Source organism: Hypanus sabinus, chromosome 9 (genome assembly GCF_030144855.1).
Source record: "Hypanus sabinus isolate sHypSab1 chromosome 9, sHypSab1.hap1, whole genome shotgun sequence".
Lineage (NCBI taxonomy): Eukaryota > Metazoa > Chordata > Chondrichthyes > Myliobatiformes > Dasyatidae > Hypanus > Hypanus sabinus.
The window spans coordinates 38,409,378-38,427,537 of NC_082714.1; the positions used below are offsets into that span (position 1 = coordinate 38,409,378).

At 39.9% G+C, this 18,160-nt stretch overlaps 1 protein-coding gene and 1 long non-coding RNA gene across 3 annotated transcripts in view; one reads left to right on the plus strand and one right to left on the minus strand.

The window, feature by feature from the left end:
• Window positions 1–18,160, minus strand: part of radil (Ras association and DIL domains) — a 110,078-nt gene that overhangs the window by 9,389 nt on the left and 82,529 nt on the right. For both annotated transcript variants that reach the window (XM_059979495.1, XM_059979494.1), the window contains 4 exons: window positions 17,102–17,339; window positions 5,572–5,744; window positions 3,223–3,373; window positions 1,611–1,801 (listed from right to left, as the gene is read on the minus strand). In XM_059979495.1, the coding sequence (XP_059835478.1) occupies window positions 1,611–1,801; window positions 3,223–3,373; window positions 5,572–5,744; window positions 17,102–17,339 (753 nt within the window). The remainder of the gene's footprint in view (window positions 1–1,610; window positions 1,802–3,222; window positions 3,374–5,571; window positions 5,745–17,101; window positions 17,340–18,160) is intronic.
• Window positions 3,101–4,423, plus strand: LOC132399277 (uncharacterized). The gene is made up of 3 exons (XR_009513928.1): window positions 3,101–3,129; window positions 3,253–3,305; window positions 4,345–4,423. It is a non-coding gene; the product is annotated as an uncharacterized LOC132399277 (long non-coding RNA).

The window sequence follows — 18,160 nt, forward strand, 5'->3', positions numbered from 1 at the left end:
TGAGTTTAATGGATAGAAAATGTGGGAGGTCTTGTTATGGCTTTGGTGAAAGCCACCCAGCCTTAGAATGTCTTGAAGATGCCATTGTATTTTAAATACCAGTGAATAGGTAATGTTGCATTGGCGAGTAAGCCTCTTGAGAAGGCAATTACTGGAAATCCTCATTTTGCATAGGTTCAAGAGGGCATAAGTATAGGGCAATCCTGATGGAGTATCACCCATGCACTAGACTTGGGGGTATTGATGTGAAGTCTGATATCTTAAATAGTCTGTATTCTTGCAGATGCAGCTACCAACAAAACACTAGTGGCCTCCTTGTTCAAAAATACTGTGGTGAATATGTGCATTGATACAGACACAAGTTCATTTTTGACAGATATTCATTCCCATCTATGTGTACTACATGATGGCATGCATGCTGTGATTCTCACTGGCAGATTCACACTGACCCAAGCCCAGTACAGACTGGGATCAAACAAGGATGTTACTGTTCCAAAACCATGACATCCTCTGTGTAACACTGCATCTCACTTTCAACGGGCACTTTGCTGGAACAGAGCTTATTTACAAGATTAAAAAAATATATTCAACTTGTATTGCTTCTTCTCCAGAACCAGCATCACTTTGACCTCAATCATCAAATTGCAGAACGTGATCCACGTCAGCGATTGAGCATCATTGAGGCAAGCGAGGCCCCCCACCCCCATTCTAACCAATTTTTGCAGAAGTACCATTGAGAGTGTCCTGACCTGCTGTATCACCATCTGGTATGGGAATTGAAAAGCATCTGACCACAAGACCCAACAAAGAATTGTGAGGACTACTGAGGGGATCAACAGGGTTTCATTTCCACCTATCTGAGACACTTACCCCGAGTGCTGCGTACATGGGGCCCTTAGCATTATCAGTGATCTCTCCCATTTGTCCAAACATCTCTTTGATCCCTACCCTGAGGCAAGAGGTGCTATAACATTAGGACAAGGACTGTTAAGAAGGGAAACAGCTTCTTTCTCCAGGCCATGAGACTACTGAACTCCTTGCTCTCACCATGTATGAAGCATCAGTAGCATTATGCTGGACTGTTTACTTTTTAAACTTGTGCTGTAAATGCACCTGATCATTTGTCAATATATTTGTGATAATATACCCTGTTGCGTATGAGTTATATGTAATGTGGTGTGCACCTTGGTCTGGAGGAATGTTGTTCCACTTGGAGGTATACATGCAATGCCAATAAACTTGAACTTGATTATTCATTGAGCTCAAAGATATCTATGACTCATTCACATCATTTTGTATGCCTGATACCAAATTCCTGAAGCAATCTCTCTACTCTGAGCGCATTTGAGGCAAGAGATTGGTCTCTTATTACATTATTTCTATTATGTATTATTTCTCCTTTCTCTGCATTAAATTTCATCTGTCTCTTGCCTAACTCTTCAGCCAGCCTGTGCCTTCTTTCAGTCTCATGATATCCTCCTTGCATTTGGGAAACTTGTATAAGTGCAAGAGAACATTGAGATTTTCTCAGTTTGCATCATGCTATACAATTTTTGTAGATGAAAGTTACAAAGTTGTGCTTGGAGTGCTAGTAACATTTTCTTTATTACCTGAAATTCACTGGCTGTAACACATCTGTTGGTTGACTGGCATTTAGTGCGCAGGCTCCAAAGAAAGTGACGTATATACAACAGGTGTCTGTATATGTTGTCATCTACAGTCTCTGCATCTATATCCACCTTAAAATTACTAGTGGGCAGCACCAGCGGAGGATACTGATCAAAACTCAACAGAATATCCTCTGTGGAGAAGAAAATATATGGAAGCTCATTAAATTAAGAAGAGAAACAATTAAACTTTATATCATTTATTTTTCAGATTATGATTATCACAACCTGGCCAGGATTTGTTTTTGTTCTACCTATAGAAGTTTGTGGAAGGTATGTGCACCTGAATACCTTCCTGTGGCCTTACACTGATGGTTTATGGGGACTGAACCAGTGTGCCTCATCTTAGCTGATGAAAAATGGTAATGGAAGAAGAATTTGAGGACACAGAATGAGGTTGTTTTGCAAAAGAACTGGAAGTGACACAGGAAAAATTTGTTGCATTCACTGTGTGTTGAGAGTCAGGAATGCCACAGGTAGCTGGCTGGATTACGTTTAGGTAAAGCCAGTATAACGGAAAGCTGAATGTTCCTCCTGAGTGAATGTGGACTCATGGAGGTGTGAACTACTTCAACACAGTGAACATCAACAGGAATTCCCTTTACAGAACAGCATGATGCAATCCCGTAACAGATTGAGATGATTTTAAAGAGTGTTACTTATCAGTAATCAATACTGTAAGTCTGAAAATAATTACTAACAATGATTTTCTTCTACACAAAGTGACACGGAGAGGAGGAAGAAGGACATAATCAGCAGTGAAAAAATATCCATTTTAATTGTGTTAACAAAGTGCATCTTACAGCATTGAACTGACTCTGGGAACAAAATGAAAATCAGCCTGTTCCTCCTTGTAATGAGATCATGCCACCATTTAACTTGGAATGCTAAGATTACAGGCTTATGACTGGTGATGATTACCTATATTGTGGAAATTAGGCCTGGCCAATTTCGTTAAGTGCCAGCACCACCTCAAAATATTTCCCATTTGCAAACAGTAGGCATCATAACTGAAACATCAAAAGCAGATATGCTTGCATCAGGTATACATACAAAAATCCTGCAAATACTGTATGATCTCAGTTTATTCTTCAACGAGCATCATTTTATTTCATACTTTTATGGGCTAGTGGGAGCAAAAGATCAACATTCCAAACATGCTCCCAGTTTAGCAGACTTAGGACAGACAATTCTTGGCTAGGAAAACCACTGGAATACTCGGTGCAGCAAACTTGCTGCCTAGGAAACAAATGATCCAGCCTGCAGACTAAATTCACAAAGAGCTTGTCAGATTGCTTGCATCATTAAACAAACAATGGCTAATATATTTATGGACCATTATGATTTCCAAAAACAATATAAATGTATTAGTTTCATAGGCTTTAAAATTTCTTTGCAGACATCCATTCCTTTCAATGGAACCAAACTAGAATCTTGAATGGTGGCAAAGACAAGTATTTTGGTATTTTCCATTTTTATTGTTATTAAAAAAAATCACTGAAATATTTATTTTAAAATTTATTAGCACAATTTTTGCTTCACTGCTACAACTTACCTGTTTTGTACATTTTTTCCCTCTCCTCAGTACTTGGCTGCCATGCTGCTATATGGTCCACTCCAGCTGCCGCATGGTAGTGTGTAAGTATGTGAAGAAGCTGGGATGGGTTTAAGGCTGGGAATTCTCTCCTGATGCAACTCCAGTTACACTGTAACAAAATATGACAAAGTACAAATCAACACAGAGAGAATGTTGTTGAACACAGCGTGTGTGTTGTGGATAGTACAATAGTTACTATATTGATAGTAATTATTACAGTATCTCCTGACATCTTTGCATCACTATTATTTTTATTCCATAAGTTGCATTTGGGGAAATCTTTAGAGGCCTGGATGTATCAGAATGTACGTCTCAGAGTTAGGCCATATTTAGCAAAAAGTGTAAACTAAATCATGGATAACTAGTACCTCAGTGCAAGAAAATGCTGATTCTTTCCCTAGAATCACAGGATAGTTATCACTGGAGACACTATGGCACGTCAACTCTTTCCTAGTTCTTTGTAGAGTAATCCAGTAATTCCCATTACCCTGTTCGTTCCTCACAGTGTGGCAAATTAATGCTTTCAAACATTTATCCTTTTGAAACACACAATTGAAAATACAACCATCAAAGTTCCATTCCAAATGTTCATTTATTTATTGAGATACAGCACGGAATAGGCCATTCCGGCCCTTCGAGCCATGGTGCCTAGCAATCCCCAATTTGACCGTAGCCTAATCACAGAACAATTTACAATTACCAATTAACCTACCAACTGGTACGTCTTTGGACTGCGGGAGGAAACTGGAATACCTGGAGGAAACCCACAGGGTCACGGGGAATATGTACAGACTCTTTTTGACAATGGGGGGGGGGGTGTATATCCTCTTGTTTAAGTAAAACAGTTTTCTCATATATTGTCTGGATGTTTTGCCAATAACTCTAAAGCCCTGTCGTTTACCACTCTTAATGAGAACGTTTCCCTCTATTTACTCTGTCTAAACCTGTTGTAATTTGAACATGTATTAAATCTCTGCTTCAGGGAAAAAAATTGTGGTTTTCTCAAATATTGCCATATTTTCCTATAGTTTGAAAGCTTTCACATTTATTAGATAAATCAAAAAACTCTTTACTCATTAGATTTTCAAGAACTGATAACAACTGTAACAAGACCAATTTTTACAGGTATGCAACACTGGACTTAAATGCTCCTAAAGCCTATTAATTACTAACAGTGCAGAGGTTTATACGTGAATAGTGATCTTTTTTGCTGGTGGGGGAGGTGGGGGCCATTGCCTTACTGCTGCTTATGCGTGGGAGGGGGGAATGGGGGGCTTTGGGGGTTCTAACTTTTAACTGTTATTCATTCTTTACGACACTCCTCTGTTTTCATGAATGTTTGTGAAGAAAAAAAATTTTAGGATCTATATTGTATACATTTCTCTGACATTAAATGTACTTATTGAATACATCCAGTACATCCTGCTGAAGGGCTTCGGTCTGAAATGTTGACTGTACTCTTTTCCTAGATGCTGCCTGGTTTTCTGAGTTCCTCCAGCATTTTGTGGGTGCTGCTCAGATTTTCAGTATCTACAGATTTTCTCTTGTTTGCGATATGAATACATCCCCTTACTTAACTTAGTGACAGAAAGTCCTCTTTATATAAAATATTACTCTGCTGCAAAAGTTTGGGGAATGGAAACACCTTTTATTGCTTTGGTCCCACTGAATACACCAGATGCAATCACACCAATAGAACTTGCCTGCTGTAAGTAATAGGTTCTGTTTCTTTGGTTGTATTGTCTTTTATTTTAGTTTTTAGTTAGTTGTTCAGATACCTACACTTTCATATTATTAAAAAAGTAGCTTAAATTGTTGTAGATCACCGCTCTTGGACTGTACTCCTTGGAGTTTAGAAGAATGAGGGGGGACCTCATAGAAACATTTCGAATGTTGAAGGGCATGGACAGAGTGGATGTGGCAAAGTTGTTTCCCCATGGTGGGGAAGCCTAGTACGAGAGGGCATGACTTTAAGGATTGAAGGGCGCCCATTCTGAACAGAGATGTGAAGGAAATTCTTTTAGCCAGGGAGTGGTGAATCTGTGGAATTTGCTGCCATAGATGGCAGTGGAGATCAAGTCATTTAAGGCAGAGATTGATAGGTATCTGAGCAGCCAGGGCATCAAAAGTTATGGTGAGAAGGCCAGGGAGTGGGACTAAATGGGAAAATGGATCAGCTCGTGATAAAATGGCGGAGCAGACTAAATGGGCCAAATGGCCAACTTCTGCTCCTTTGTCTTATGGTCTTATCACCCTGGTCTATTACAATGAGGTGCAAATGGTAAATATGTTAATTAATTTCATTACCTGCATAAGATTGGACACTGGTATAGCCAGAAGCTTTACAGCACTACTGAATTTGAAGAAAAATTCATCTGCAATGTTACCCATTCCTACATTTTGTATCCACTCCAGCAACAGATGGAAGCTGGCTTGCATCTGTTTCCCTTTGGACCAGTGAAAAAAATGTTGCCTTGAGCCTGTGCAATTAAAAAAAAACATAAATAGATAATCAGCCATCACCCCTGCAGTCCTGCCACTTTAACTGTACACTCTGTGCACATGGTGCTTTTCAAGTTAATCGGTGACAGTGCAGTGAAATAGAAGATTTATTATTGACTCTGCTCTTAGTGACAACATTCTGGCAGGGAAATAAAACTGGATAAACCCGTAGGATAATAATCTGATTACATTAAGTCAACCATGCATATCTTCTCCAACCTCACGTAGTAACCTTTTATTGCCTACAAAACATCTTCCACACTGTTAATTTTTAAGACCTGTCTGAAAAATATTAACTGTGCACGTCGATACATGTCTCATGAGAACTTTGTACACCAAGCATGGCTTTCTATCTTTAAAATTGTTAATCCGTCATGGTAAAAGAAATAACACCATCTCTTTCAGCTCTACAAAATTCTAAAGAAATATTTTATATGATGTAACAGTAAAAGTCTGAGACATGTTTCTATAATTATACAATATTTCCCAATTGAGGCATACACATCAAGGTTTGTGGCTAGAAGCAGCACATTCTAATCTATCTGCAGCAAAAGTAAACAATGTTTCTATTTATTACAAGGAAAATCTGAAGAGAAAATTACCTGAGAAGTTGTGAATTCCCTTTTTCTGAACTCCTTTTTGGCTAACCGCATTTTTCCATATTGAAAGTTCAAAGTAAGTTTATTATCAAATGTTACGAATGAGGAGCAACTCTGATGGGCAGAAGGGTGCAAAGTCACCCCCCCCCTTTTGAGAATCGCAAAATCGCTATTATTTTATCAACCAAGGAAATGAGAGAGATAAACAGCTCATGTTAGTAACGAGAGAGAGATAACGCAGGGATATACAAAGATGGAATGTCTCCTCCTAACAAAAGCAGAACGGAACCACTGATTACTGCTATTGTCTCTTGGAGAAGGGATTGTGTATTGAGTACTGTTCTATTCATTGAAACCCCTCAGGGGGCAACCAGAGTGGTCTGGTTGATGTGTTGCATCATCCCAACCTGATTGACACCTGAGACCCCGTGAGTGGGGATAAAAGTAGGGTCCGGGGCAACACCCCTCAGATACACCAGGAGAGACGCTACGAGACCGGTGGGGGCTTGTGTGTGTGTGTCAACCCTTGCCTGGGTGACGAGTCCTCCACGGAACAGTCTAGTTAAAGGATGGAGGGGTCATACGTGAATGGCCACAACAACAATGCATCGACGGATCAAGATCGTAAAAGGAAAGTCAGCAAGTCAATAGCTGTTACTCTCTCTCTCTCTAACAATTGCAACAGTGATCAACAACTACCGCAGCCTGGATGAACTGAATTGAACTTTATATTTCCATCGGACAATTCATTATCCCCTAGACAACGATAGAGCTTATTTCTTATTGATTATTATTATACCTGCACTTTTAGGTTTAGTATTGATGACTTATATTATCTGTATATTTGCATTGATATTATTTTTGTGTATTTTTACTAATAAATACTTAAAAATAGTATCATCAGACTTCAACGGATACTCCTATCTTTGCAGGTAAGATACCCAGTTACGGGGTTCGTAACACAAAGCACATATTTGTCACCATATACAACCCTGAGATTCATTTTCGTGTGGGCATACTCAATAAATCCATAATAGAGTCAATGAAAGACCACACCAACTGGGCATTCAACCAATGAGCAAAAGACAACAAACTTCATGCATCTACAAAAAAAAAAATCAATTAATAATAAATAGAGAACATGAGTTGATATCCTTGAAAGTGAGTCCATAGATTGTGGGAACATTTCAGTGAAGGGCAAGTGAGGTTATCCCCTTCGATTCAAGAGCCCGATAGTTGACAAGTAATAGCTGTTCTTGAGGCTGGTGATGAGAGTCCTGAGGGTTCTGTACCACCTTCCTGATGGTGCTGTAACAAGAGAACAAGTTCTGGGCGATGGTGGTCCCTGGTGATGGATGCTTTACACTGTAGATATGCTCAGTTGTGAGGAGGGATTTACCTGGGCCATATCCACTACTTCTTGTAAGAACTTCTTTTCAAGGCCATTGGTGTTTCCCTATCAGGCTGTGATGCAGCCAGTCAATATAATTCTGCACCACACAGCTGAAGAAGTTTGTCAAAGTTTTCGATCTCATGCTGAATTTTCACAAACTCCTAAGGAAGTGGAGACACTGCCGTCCTTTCTTTGTGATGGCATTTATGTGCTGGGCTCTCTGAAATGATAACACCGAGGAATTTAACGTTGCTAACCCTCTCCACCACTGATCCTCAGATGAGGACTGGCTTATGGACCTCTGGTTTTTTCCTCCTCCTGAAGTGAATAATCAGTTCCTTGGTCTTGCTGACACTGAGTGAGAGGCTGTTGTTGTGGCACCACTCAGCTAGATTTCCAATCTCTTTATATGCCGATTTGTCACCACCTTTGATTTGGTCTATGACAGTGGTGTCGCCAGCAAATTTGAATATGGCATTGGAGCTGTGCTTAGCCACAGAGTCATAAGTGTAAAACAAGCACAGCGGAGAGCTAAGCACACAGCCTTGTGGTCCACCTGTGCTGATGGAGATTGTGGAAGAGATGTTGTTGACATTCCGAACTGACTGGAGTCTGCAAGTGAGGAAATTGAGGATCCAATTGCACAAGGAGGTATTGAAGTCAAGGTCTTGAAGTTTATTGATTAGTTTTGTGGGGATGATATTATTAAATGTTGAGCTGTAGTCAATAAAGAACATCCTAATGTGTGCATCTTTTCTGTCCAGATATTCCAGGGCTGAGTGAAGAGCCAATGAAATGGCATCTGCTGTGGACCTATTGCTCTGGTGGGTAAATTGGAATGGATCCAAGACACTTCTCAGGCTGGGGTAGATATGTTTCGTCACCAACCTCTTAGAACCCCTCATCACTGTGGATGTAAGTGCTACTGGACGATAGTCACTAAGGCAGGTTACCAGGCTCTTCTTAGACACTGGCATAAATGAAGCCTGCTTGAAGCGGGTGGGTACCTCAGACTGCTGAAGTGAGAGGTTAAAGGTATTGAACACTCCAGCTAGTTGATCAGCACAGTTTTTTAGTACTTGGTTGGTTTCCCCGTCTGGGCCAGTGCTTTCTGAAGGTTCACCCTCCTGAAGGATGCTCACACATCAGCCTTGAAGACTGAAATCACTGAATCATTGGGGGATTGTGGGAGTTGATAATGGTTCCTCCATGTTTTGACAGTCAAAATGAGCATTCATTCATTCTTAAACCCATCTTCAAGTTCATGAATACCTCAATAAATTACGGCTATGTTTTTTTTCCTAAATCTGTTCTCCAAATAGTTAAATATCAAGTGGGATAGAAACTATAGTCACTCATTAAGTGGCTGATTGCCTCTTTAACAAGCTGGTTTAGCTCCCAGTTTCCAGCAAGCTTTTCTCAGATTGCATTTCTCAGATTGAACTGGTTGATTGTTTTACTTCAACATCCTTTCACAAGAAAATATTGAGAGAAGAACTGCAAGGGATTCAGGATGGAAATAGACAATTTCACATTGACATTGAGGCATTAAATGAAAACTAACAGGTTTATTGCCACTGCAAGCTTGGTTATTGGGCAAAACTGAAGTTATCAGCCAGGTTTCATTATTTATGCCACATACTTAAAACCACACTGGTGTATTTAATTTTCAATTTGTTTCTGTTTTGGGCAATTTTTTTTAGTAATTTACTTGAAATTTCTATTCAGCTTTAATAGCTCACTAGATAATGTATACATCCAAGATGACTTTTTTTTAAAAGTCCTCACTCACATCTTTATGATATTGTTATTTTTCTCTTATGCAACTGTTATATTTTCCATTTGCTTATCTTTAAACTGGAGTGGAGATTACAGTTTTGTCACTATTTTGCTTTTTATATAAGACCATAAGATATTAGAGCAGTTCAAGCTCATAGGACTAGATGTTTTAATCCCTTTGCAAAGCAGATCCGAGCTTAGGTCATAGCATAGAGATCTTTAGGTGGGGCTTGGTGGGCGGCAGATGTTTCCCAGGGGCCATCAGATGGGCACCCCTCTTCTTAGATGTTTCATTACATCTCCAGAAGGCTCAACAGTACAGCCTGGAGTCGCATGCACCCCTATTCAAATCTGGCCTCTCATGGGTCATTTTAGGTCCCAGCTGCAGTCACTCCTCTTCATCCGTAACCAGTGATGCACCATCAATAACTCTTGGAGACGTGAGGCAAGATATAGGCTTTTATTGGCTGGAAGAAAGAACAAGCAGCAATTGACCACCACACTGCATCCTGGAGATTGAAGCCGGGGCGGTGTCTCTAATCGCCTTTATACCGGGGTCCATGGGAGGAGCCACAGGAGCAGTCAGCAGTGAGGGTGTGTCCAGACAGGTATATGTAGTTCACCACAACCAGTGGCTGCTTCACTCGGCTGCCTCCAAGAGTTCTTCTATAGCTTCCCACTAACCCTGGCCTTGGACTCCCAATCCTTTCAGCAACCTGACCATGGAAGTAGCCACAAACCCTCTGCAGCCACCCTCTACTGGGAAAACCTGCATATTCCATCCACACTGCTAAGCATCTGTGGCCAGCTTAGTGTATCTTACATGTTTCTGCTCATACAGCTCGTAGACTGCATCTTCCCAGGGCACTGTGAGCTCTGAGATTACTACAGCCTTCAGACTGCTGGACCACAAGACAAAATCTGGACTGAGGGTGGTAGTGGTCATCTCCAAGGGAGATATAAGCATCTTGTCAAGGTCGACAGCTATGTTCGAGTCACGAGCAGACAACCGCGTCACTGAGGGTGGCACTGTCTGTCCTTGCTGGACAATGGGGATGGTGGTTCTTCCAGTCATGTGAGGCTTAGAGTTGTTATTCAGCCTTTGCTTTTCCACAATGGATGCCAAATGTCTGAAGATTTTGTTGTGCCTCCATGTGCATCTTCCTTGAGTGAGGCTTACTTTGCAAGATGAGAGGATGTGCTGTTCTTCCACAGAGTGGACAAGCTGGGTCTTCACCGAGCCACTGGTTCAGATTTTTGGGTGTTGGGAGGACAACATAAATGGTTCTTATAAAGAAGCTAATCTTTCTTCTTTTCCCACAAGTCTTTCGAGCTGAATTTTTTCTCAACATTTTCCCACCTTGTCCACCATCCCTTTTTTGCCAGAGACACCGCTCTTGCATACCTCATCTGCTCTTCCTGTCGCTGTACTTCCTCCACCACCATAGCTTTCCTTTGCTTTTGTGTTGTCGCCTTTTGCCAAATGGGCCCATTTGAGCCTGCCCCCTCTTCCAGATTGCACCCAGCCCACCATATCTGCAAACCTGAGTGCAGCTTTTTGCCTATTTTACTGACTCTGCTGGACATCACTTTATCCCTGTTAAGGCTCTGGGTGCAGTATCCTGGACAACACTATCATGAGATTCCAAGAGAGTAATTTGCGCATCAAGTCTGCTCCCCCATTTCATCATGGCTGATCCAATTTTCCTGTCAGCTCTAATCACCTGCCTTCTCGCTGTATCCCTTCATGCCCTGACCAGTCAAGAATCTATCAAACAACATGTAACATTCTACAACTGATTTCCCCTCTCCTCTATTGACTGTTTCAGTAAAATGTTCCACAAGTGCAAGGAACACCTTGCTATTTATTAAGGTAAGTATGCATAGCATATCAGGAAGGGATCTGGATTATATAAGCTATCATAATTGATTCTGATTCAGTCTTCAACATTAGCCATGCATTATTTCCCAGCAAAAGTCAAAGGGTCTTTACAAAGACCACAACATCTGCCAATATTTTTTGCTTTCCTAGATCTATCTATCCTCCTGCTCAGGAAATACTAAAGCTAATAGTCAAAGAATGATCAATATGATCAATTAAGAAATACTGAATCAATGCACAGTAGATATCAGATCTGCAACTTCTTTAGTGTAGCTTGATCTATATTACAAGTCCAATTATCAATTAAACCACCTGGACAAATGAGAAAATAATGCAAATTAAAAACTAAATATTTTATTCATCTTTTCAGCTCTGAAATCATCATAATCCCTTATGTTATAGGGGTTATTCAGCCCATCAAGTCTGTGTTGGCTTTCATATCCTGTTCCCTGGCATTTTCCTGCAACCTATTTTCCCCCACATATATATTAACTCGCCCAATTCTCCTTGCACCATTTACACTAGGGGTGATGTACAGCAGCCAATTAACTTCCCAACATAATTTTAAGAGATGGAAGAAAACTGGAACACCCAGTGGAAATCCACATGGTGCTAAATCATATAGTTCATAGTTTTAAGTAAAAAAAAATGCCACAGCTATCATATTTTCTTTAGTAATTCTCACTGTTGCTAAAACTATAAATTAGTTAGGTATACTTTGCCTTTAACAACTGAAAAATCAAATGATTGCATTCTCTGGAATTCTGTAACGTGGACTACTTTGACCTCAAACAACATCTCCATTTCTCTTTTAACAGATGCTGCCTGACCTGCTGAATGTTTCCAGATTTATAAAATTATTTTTATTTTCTATTAATAATTCCTTGCTGGCTTTCTCTAATTGATCTACGAAGTTTGTACAAATGTCCACGTTAATGTTAATTCTGCCTCTGTTTATTCTTTCTATAACACTTTCCAACACTGAGCTCTCAAAAACTTTATTAGCCAAGGCCAAGACTGTCAAAGTTTACAGGCAAGATTTTGGTAATCCAGAAATACTTCCTGACACTCTGCTTGGCAAATAGAGAAAAAAGACAAGCAAGATTATTATGTTCTGTGGCACAGTTAAAATACACTACCATGTGTGAACTGAATCACTGAGAACATTTTTCAGATCTGCAGTTGACAGGACATTTAAAGACAAAATGGACTGTGAGGAGAGTGTAACAAACTTCAGGGATATTGGAATAGTCAGATATGTGGCAGATGAAATTTAATGCGAAGAAATGTGAAGTACTATATTTGATAGGAACATTGAGAAGCACACTTCTAAAAGGAAGAGAAGAACAGAGAGACTTCTAGGGTTTTATGCTAACAGTTTACTGGGAGGATAAAAGTATTTGAGATCCTGGTCTTTAAGATAGAGGCATAAGGTACCGTAAATGAGCAAAGCAGCCATGATGGATGTTTATAAAACAAATATTTTGTGTTAACAACTGGATGACAAAGATTATGAAAAATGCAGAACTTTGGAGATCTTCATTCCAGGGCTAAAGATAGACTGAATCTCTAGATTTAACTCCTAGGTTGTGAGAAATATGACAAAGGCATATAAATCATGGCAATAGACTGACAAAAAAACTGTTCCTGTTGGCGGAGGATCAAGAAGTAGAGGACATAGAACAAATGTGATTGGGAAAAGAATCAAGTACAACTTGAGGAATTTTGTTTTAAATGCAGTGATGGGTTAGGGTCTGGAAAGCACTGTTAGGGTAATAAGTAAGGCAAAATGAAATGTAGCATTCAAAAAGATGCTGAAAAGAGGAATTTGCAGGGCTACAGGTAGATGATCGGAGAGTAGGTTTAAATGGCTCACTCTTGCATAGAGATGAACAACATCCTTAAATTCTGTAAACAGTTTTCATTCTGTGAAGTAGAAACCTGAATAATAAGAGCAGAATTTGCATTTATACAGATTTTTGTTAGCCACTAGAAGGAATACTTTATTATTGGCATCTAGACAGTGCAAATATATTTTCTCATGTGTATCCTTTTACAACTTTTATAAATGCTGCATCATTTCCCTTCACTCTGTGTGCAGTGTTAAAATTTATACTTTTCAACGTATCAATAACCATTTAGAAGCACAAAAACTGCAATGTACAGTTTGATTCTGGAACCATATGATGTGCTGCTGCCTGTTCTGCACCCAGATACCATAGGTAGATTGACAATGGTTTAGTTTCAACAAGCAAGGTCTCTCAATAATAAGCATACAACATCTGCATTATTAGTCTTCCCATCACGTTGACTCTCGTGTTTTAATCATAATAACTTCCACAAAACTAAAAAAAATGCTGTGAAACCTATGGTTCTAGGCTTCATGAAGGAGTCACTAGGTGCATAAATTATACAACGGATAAAAGATTTACCTGAAAAACATACACTTCAGTTACACAGACACTGAACATAGAATAGTACCACATGGTACAGGCCCTTCGGCCCACAATGTTGTCCCGACCCTTAAACCCTGCCTCCCATATAACCCCCCACCTTAAATCCCTCCATATACCTGTCTAGTAGTATCTTAAACTTCACTAGTGTATCTGCCTCCACTGAGTCAGGCAGTGCATTCCACACACCAACCACTCTCTGAGTGCAAAACCTTCCTCTAATATCCCCCTTGAACTTCCCTCCCCTTACCTTAAAGCCATGTCTCTTGTACTGAGCAGTGGTGCCCTGGGGAAGAGGTGCTGGCTGTCCACTCTATCTATTCCTCTTAGTATCTTGTATACCTCTATCATGTCTCCTCTCATCCTCCTTCTCTCCAGAGAGTAAAGCCCTAGCTCCCTCAATCTCTGATCATAATCCATACTCTCTAAAGCAGGTAGCATCCTGGTAAATCTCCTCTGTAAGCGTTCCAATGCTTCCACATCCTTCCTATAGTGAGGACACCAGAACTGGACACAGTACTCTAAGTGTGGCCTAACCAGAGTTTTACAGAGCTGCATCATTACCTCACAACTCTTAAACTCTATCCCTTGACTTGTGAAAGCTAACACCCCATAAGTTTTCTTAACTACCCTATCTACCTGTGAGGCAACTTTCAGGGATCTGTGGACATGCACCCCCAGATCACACTGCTCCTCCACACCACCACGTATCCTGCCATTTACTTTGTACTCTGCCTTGGAGTTTGTCCTTCCTAAGTGTACCACCTCACACTTCTCTGGGTTGAACTCCATCTGCCACTTCTCAGTCCACTTCTGCATCCTATCAATGTCTCTCTGCAATCTTCGACAGTCCTCTACACTATCCACAACACCAACAACTTTTGTGTCATCTGCAAACTTGCCAACCCATCCTTCTACCCCCACATCCAGGTCGTTAATAAAAATCACATAAAGTAGAGGTCCTAGAATCAAGCCTTGTGGGACACCACTAGTCACAACTCTCCAATCCAAATGTACTCTCTCTACTGTGACCCTCTGCTTTCTGCAGGCAAGCCAATTCTGAATCCACCTGGCCAAACTTCCCTGGATCCCATGCCTGCTGACTTTCTGAATAAGCCTACCATGTGGAACCTTTTGTTTCCAAACTTAACTTTAATTCTTTTTTCTGAACGTATCATGTTAGTGTTGTGAAAAATGTGTATTTAACTGACTTGAGATAAATATCTCAGCCATAAGAACATACTAAAGGAAAACGAGGAATATTAGGATATGATTAGGGGCTCCATCAAAATCAGCTCATTTTTGTTTTTGACAACTATTACAGAAAGCAAATGATGGAAAAGAGCTGTGCATTAAATTTAACTTCAAGATAGCATTTAGTAAAAGGCCAGGGGCTAAAGTTACAATAAAATCTCTCTATCAATCAGCCTAATCACTACTGTATCATTCCATGCAGCAGGGTTTATCATAGTGACATCGCTGGCAAAAGTACGAAATGATTGGAAATAATTTAAAAATATTTCTCTACCCTAGCAAATTGGCATGTTTCATTACTGATCTATAGGGAAAACATGACTTTATGTTAATATAAAACATACCAACTTGCATCAGCTTGAGTCTTAAAGTAATTCTTATCCTTGCCCTTCAGCTTTAAGCTTTATATTATCAAATGGTATGACTTATCTATCCATAATTATTTTGTCAGGGGATAATGAATATTGGAAATCTAGCTGAAATGGTGAGGACAAAGTAATTAATAAAATATAAGCTGTCAAACTTGTGAAGTAGCACCATGAGATGAAATACTTGCTAAAAAGTAAAGCAGCATGTAACAGATAGAGTACCCCACTGTTCTAACATGCAAGTACTAAAGGCGAGGTTGGGGGTATACCCAGCCATGTTCAACCCAGAGATCCTGAGTAGATGACTACCTTGCTTTTCTCCTCAGATTTCCTCCATCAGTAAAAGCAGTCTTCAACCAGTTCAATTAATTCCACATAACACCAAGAAACAATTGCATGCACTGGATACAACAAAAGCTATGGGAGCAGACAACATCCCAGTTGCACTGCATAAAAAGGATGAAGATGATTCAGGTAATTACTGTTTTATTTTTGTAATTACTATTCTTAATCATTAGCAAGGTGATGGAAAGCTTCATCAGCAGTGTGATCAATGTACATACTCACCAATGACCCGCTCAGTATTGCTTAGTACAGACTTTGCCATGACCTTATAGCCTGAAGACTATGCAAGACCACAGGGATAGAGTGAAGAATGGAACTAATTGGTAGTTGTCTCAGAGCCAGAATGGACTTGATAGTTCAAACAGCCACCTTATTTTCTGTAATAACCCTACATTCATTTCCTATTTTTTTTATTTTAAAAAATATTCTGGCTATCAAAAACAATCCAGCATCACAAACATTGAGAGGAAGAACACACTGGAGTTCTTTTCTCTAGAAATGCAGGACGACTTGATATAGGTCTTAAAAAATACGAAAGTGCTCAAAATGGAAGATACAGAGATATTTACAGTTATGCAGCAATTAAAATCAGGAGATAGGACACAGAAAACCTATAGCACAATACAGGCCCTTGGCCCAAAATGCTGTGCCGAACATGTACTTCAAAAGTTTTCTAGACTTTACCCATAGCTCTCTATTTTTCTAAGCTCCATGTACCTATCCAGGAGTCTCTTAAAAGACCCTATCGTATCCACCTCCATAACCATCGCTGGCAGCCCATTCCACGCACTCACCACTCTCTGCGTAAAAAAACTTACCCCTGACATCTCCTCTGCACCTGCTTCCAAGCACCTTAAAACTGTGCCCTCTCGTGTTAGCCATTTCAGCCCTGGGAAAAAGGCTCTGACTATACACACAATCAATGCCTCTCATCATCTTATACACATCAGATATATCAGGTATTAATATCAGATAGCCACTAATAAGTTTAATAACCAATTCAGGAAATACGTTTTTATTCAAAGAATGGTGAGAAAGTGAAGTTTGTCATCACATAGAACGGTTGAGGTGAATGAGAAGCTAGGTGTGTTTGAGGGAGAAAGGAATAAAAGGACATGTTCATATGTGGAGAGGAAGTAAAACAACAGGAAACTACTAAGAGCATAAATACCAACACAGGCATTGTGTTAAAGGCCTGTTTCTTTGCTGTCAAATCCCATGTAATTCTTTGTAAAAGTATCTTAAACTTAGTTTAAACTTACCCCTATCCATCAGTAGGTTGAAGAGAGAGGCATTGGAGAAAAAGAAAAGGTAAGCAAACACTTGTGTTGCAATTTCTGGGTGAATCTCATACTGATGGAGGAGGTCCAGTGTCATTTTATATATCTGCACGATGCTGTGCACTGGTTCTGGGATGGGAGAAGAATTTGTCCAGGAATGTCTCCTCTCAGTCTGAAAGGGATTGCAATCCAAGAAGATAGGAAGTGTAACATACAGCGACTGCAAAGAAAACAAAACGGTGTCAGTTTAATGCCTATGTACTCCACATGAAAGATTTTAAACTGCCACACAATATCACTTGGCATTCATGATAGCAGTGAACATGTACAGTACCATTCTATGCTATCATAATAGCTTTTCTTTAATTTCTTGACATAAACATATTAAAGGTTGGCTAATATAAATTAGACTGTTATGTTATCTGTAACCCAGTGCCTCACCGCCAGATGTACTTTGCTATATGGTGTTACTAAGTAGGAAGGTCTCTTCAGTGGAGCTATTTAAAGGGATTATGCAAATTCGTTGCTACTTGTCATTTTGAAAAGCTCATTATCTTCTTTTTTTGGTTTATTAACTGACATAACTTAACTCTAACTTCAGGGATTATCAGGCTGATGCTGCTTCCTTCTGTCTCCCTTGAAGACGCACCAAATGCATGCTGTAGAAGATTTTGCAGGGCTGTATTTGTATCATACTGATGAACAAGAACACAGGGATGGGAAAAACTGGGTCAAGATTAGTCAAGTGGAGAGCAGCTCTGTGAAAAAGACCATGCACATGTCAGGTCTTCAGAGAGAACTACTTATACTTCATTGGGGAAGGAGATCTGAGTGGCTTTTTTTTCCCCACAAGGGAAGCCATCGCTGTTATCATCCGTTGCAGTCACAACTTAGAGCTAGCACCAGGCCATGCCTGACTGCCTGAGGCTCTGAATGGGCCTCAATTTTTACATAAAGGTGTCCCCGGCTTTATGAATGTTCACTTTACGCCACTTCACTTTTACAAAAGTCCTACATTAGTAACCTGTTTTTGCATTACAA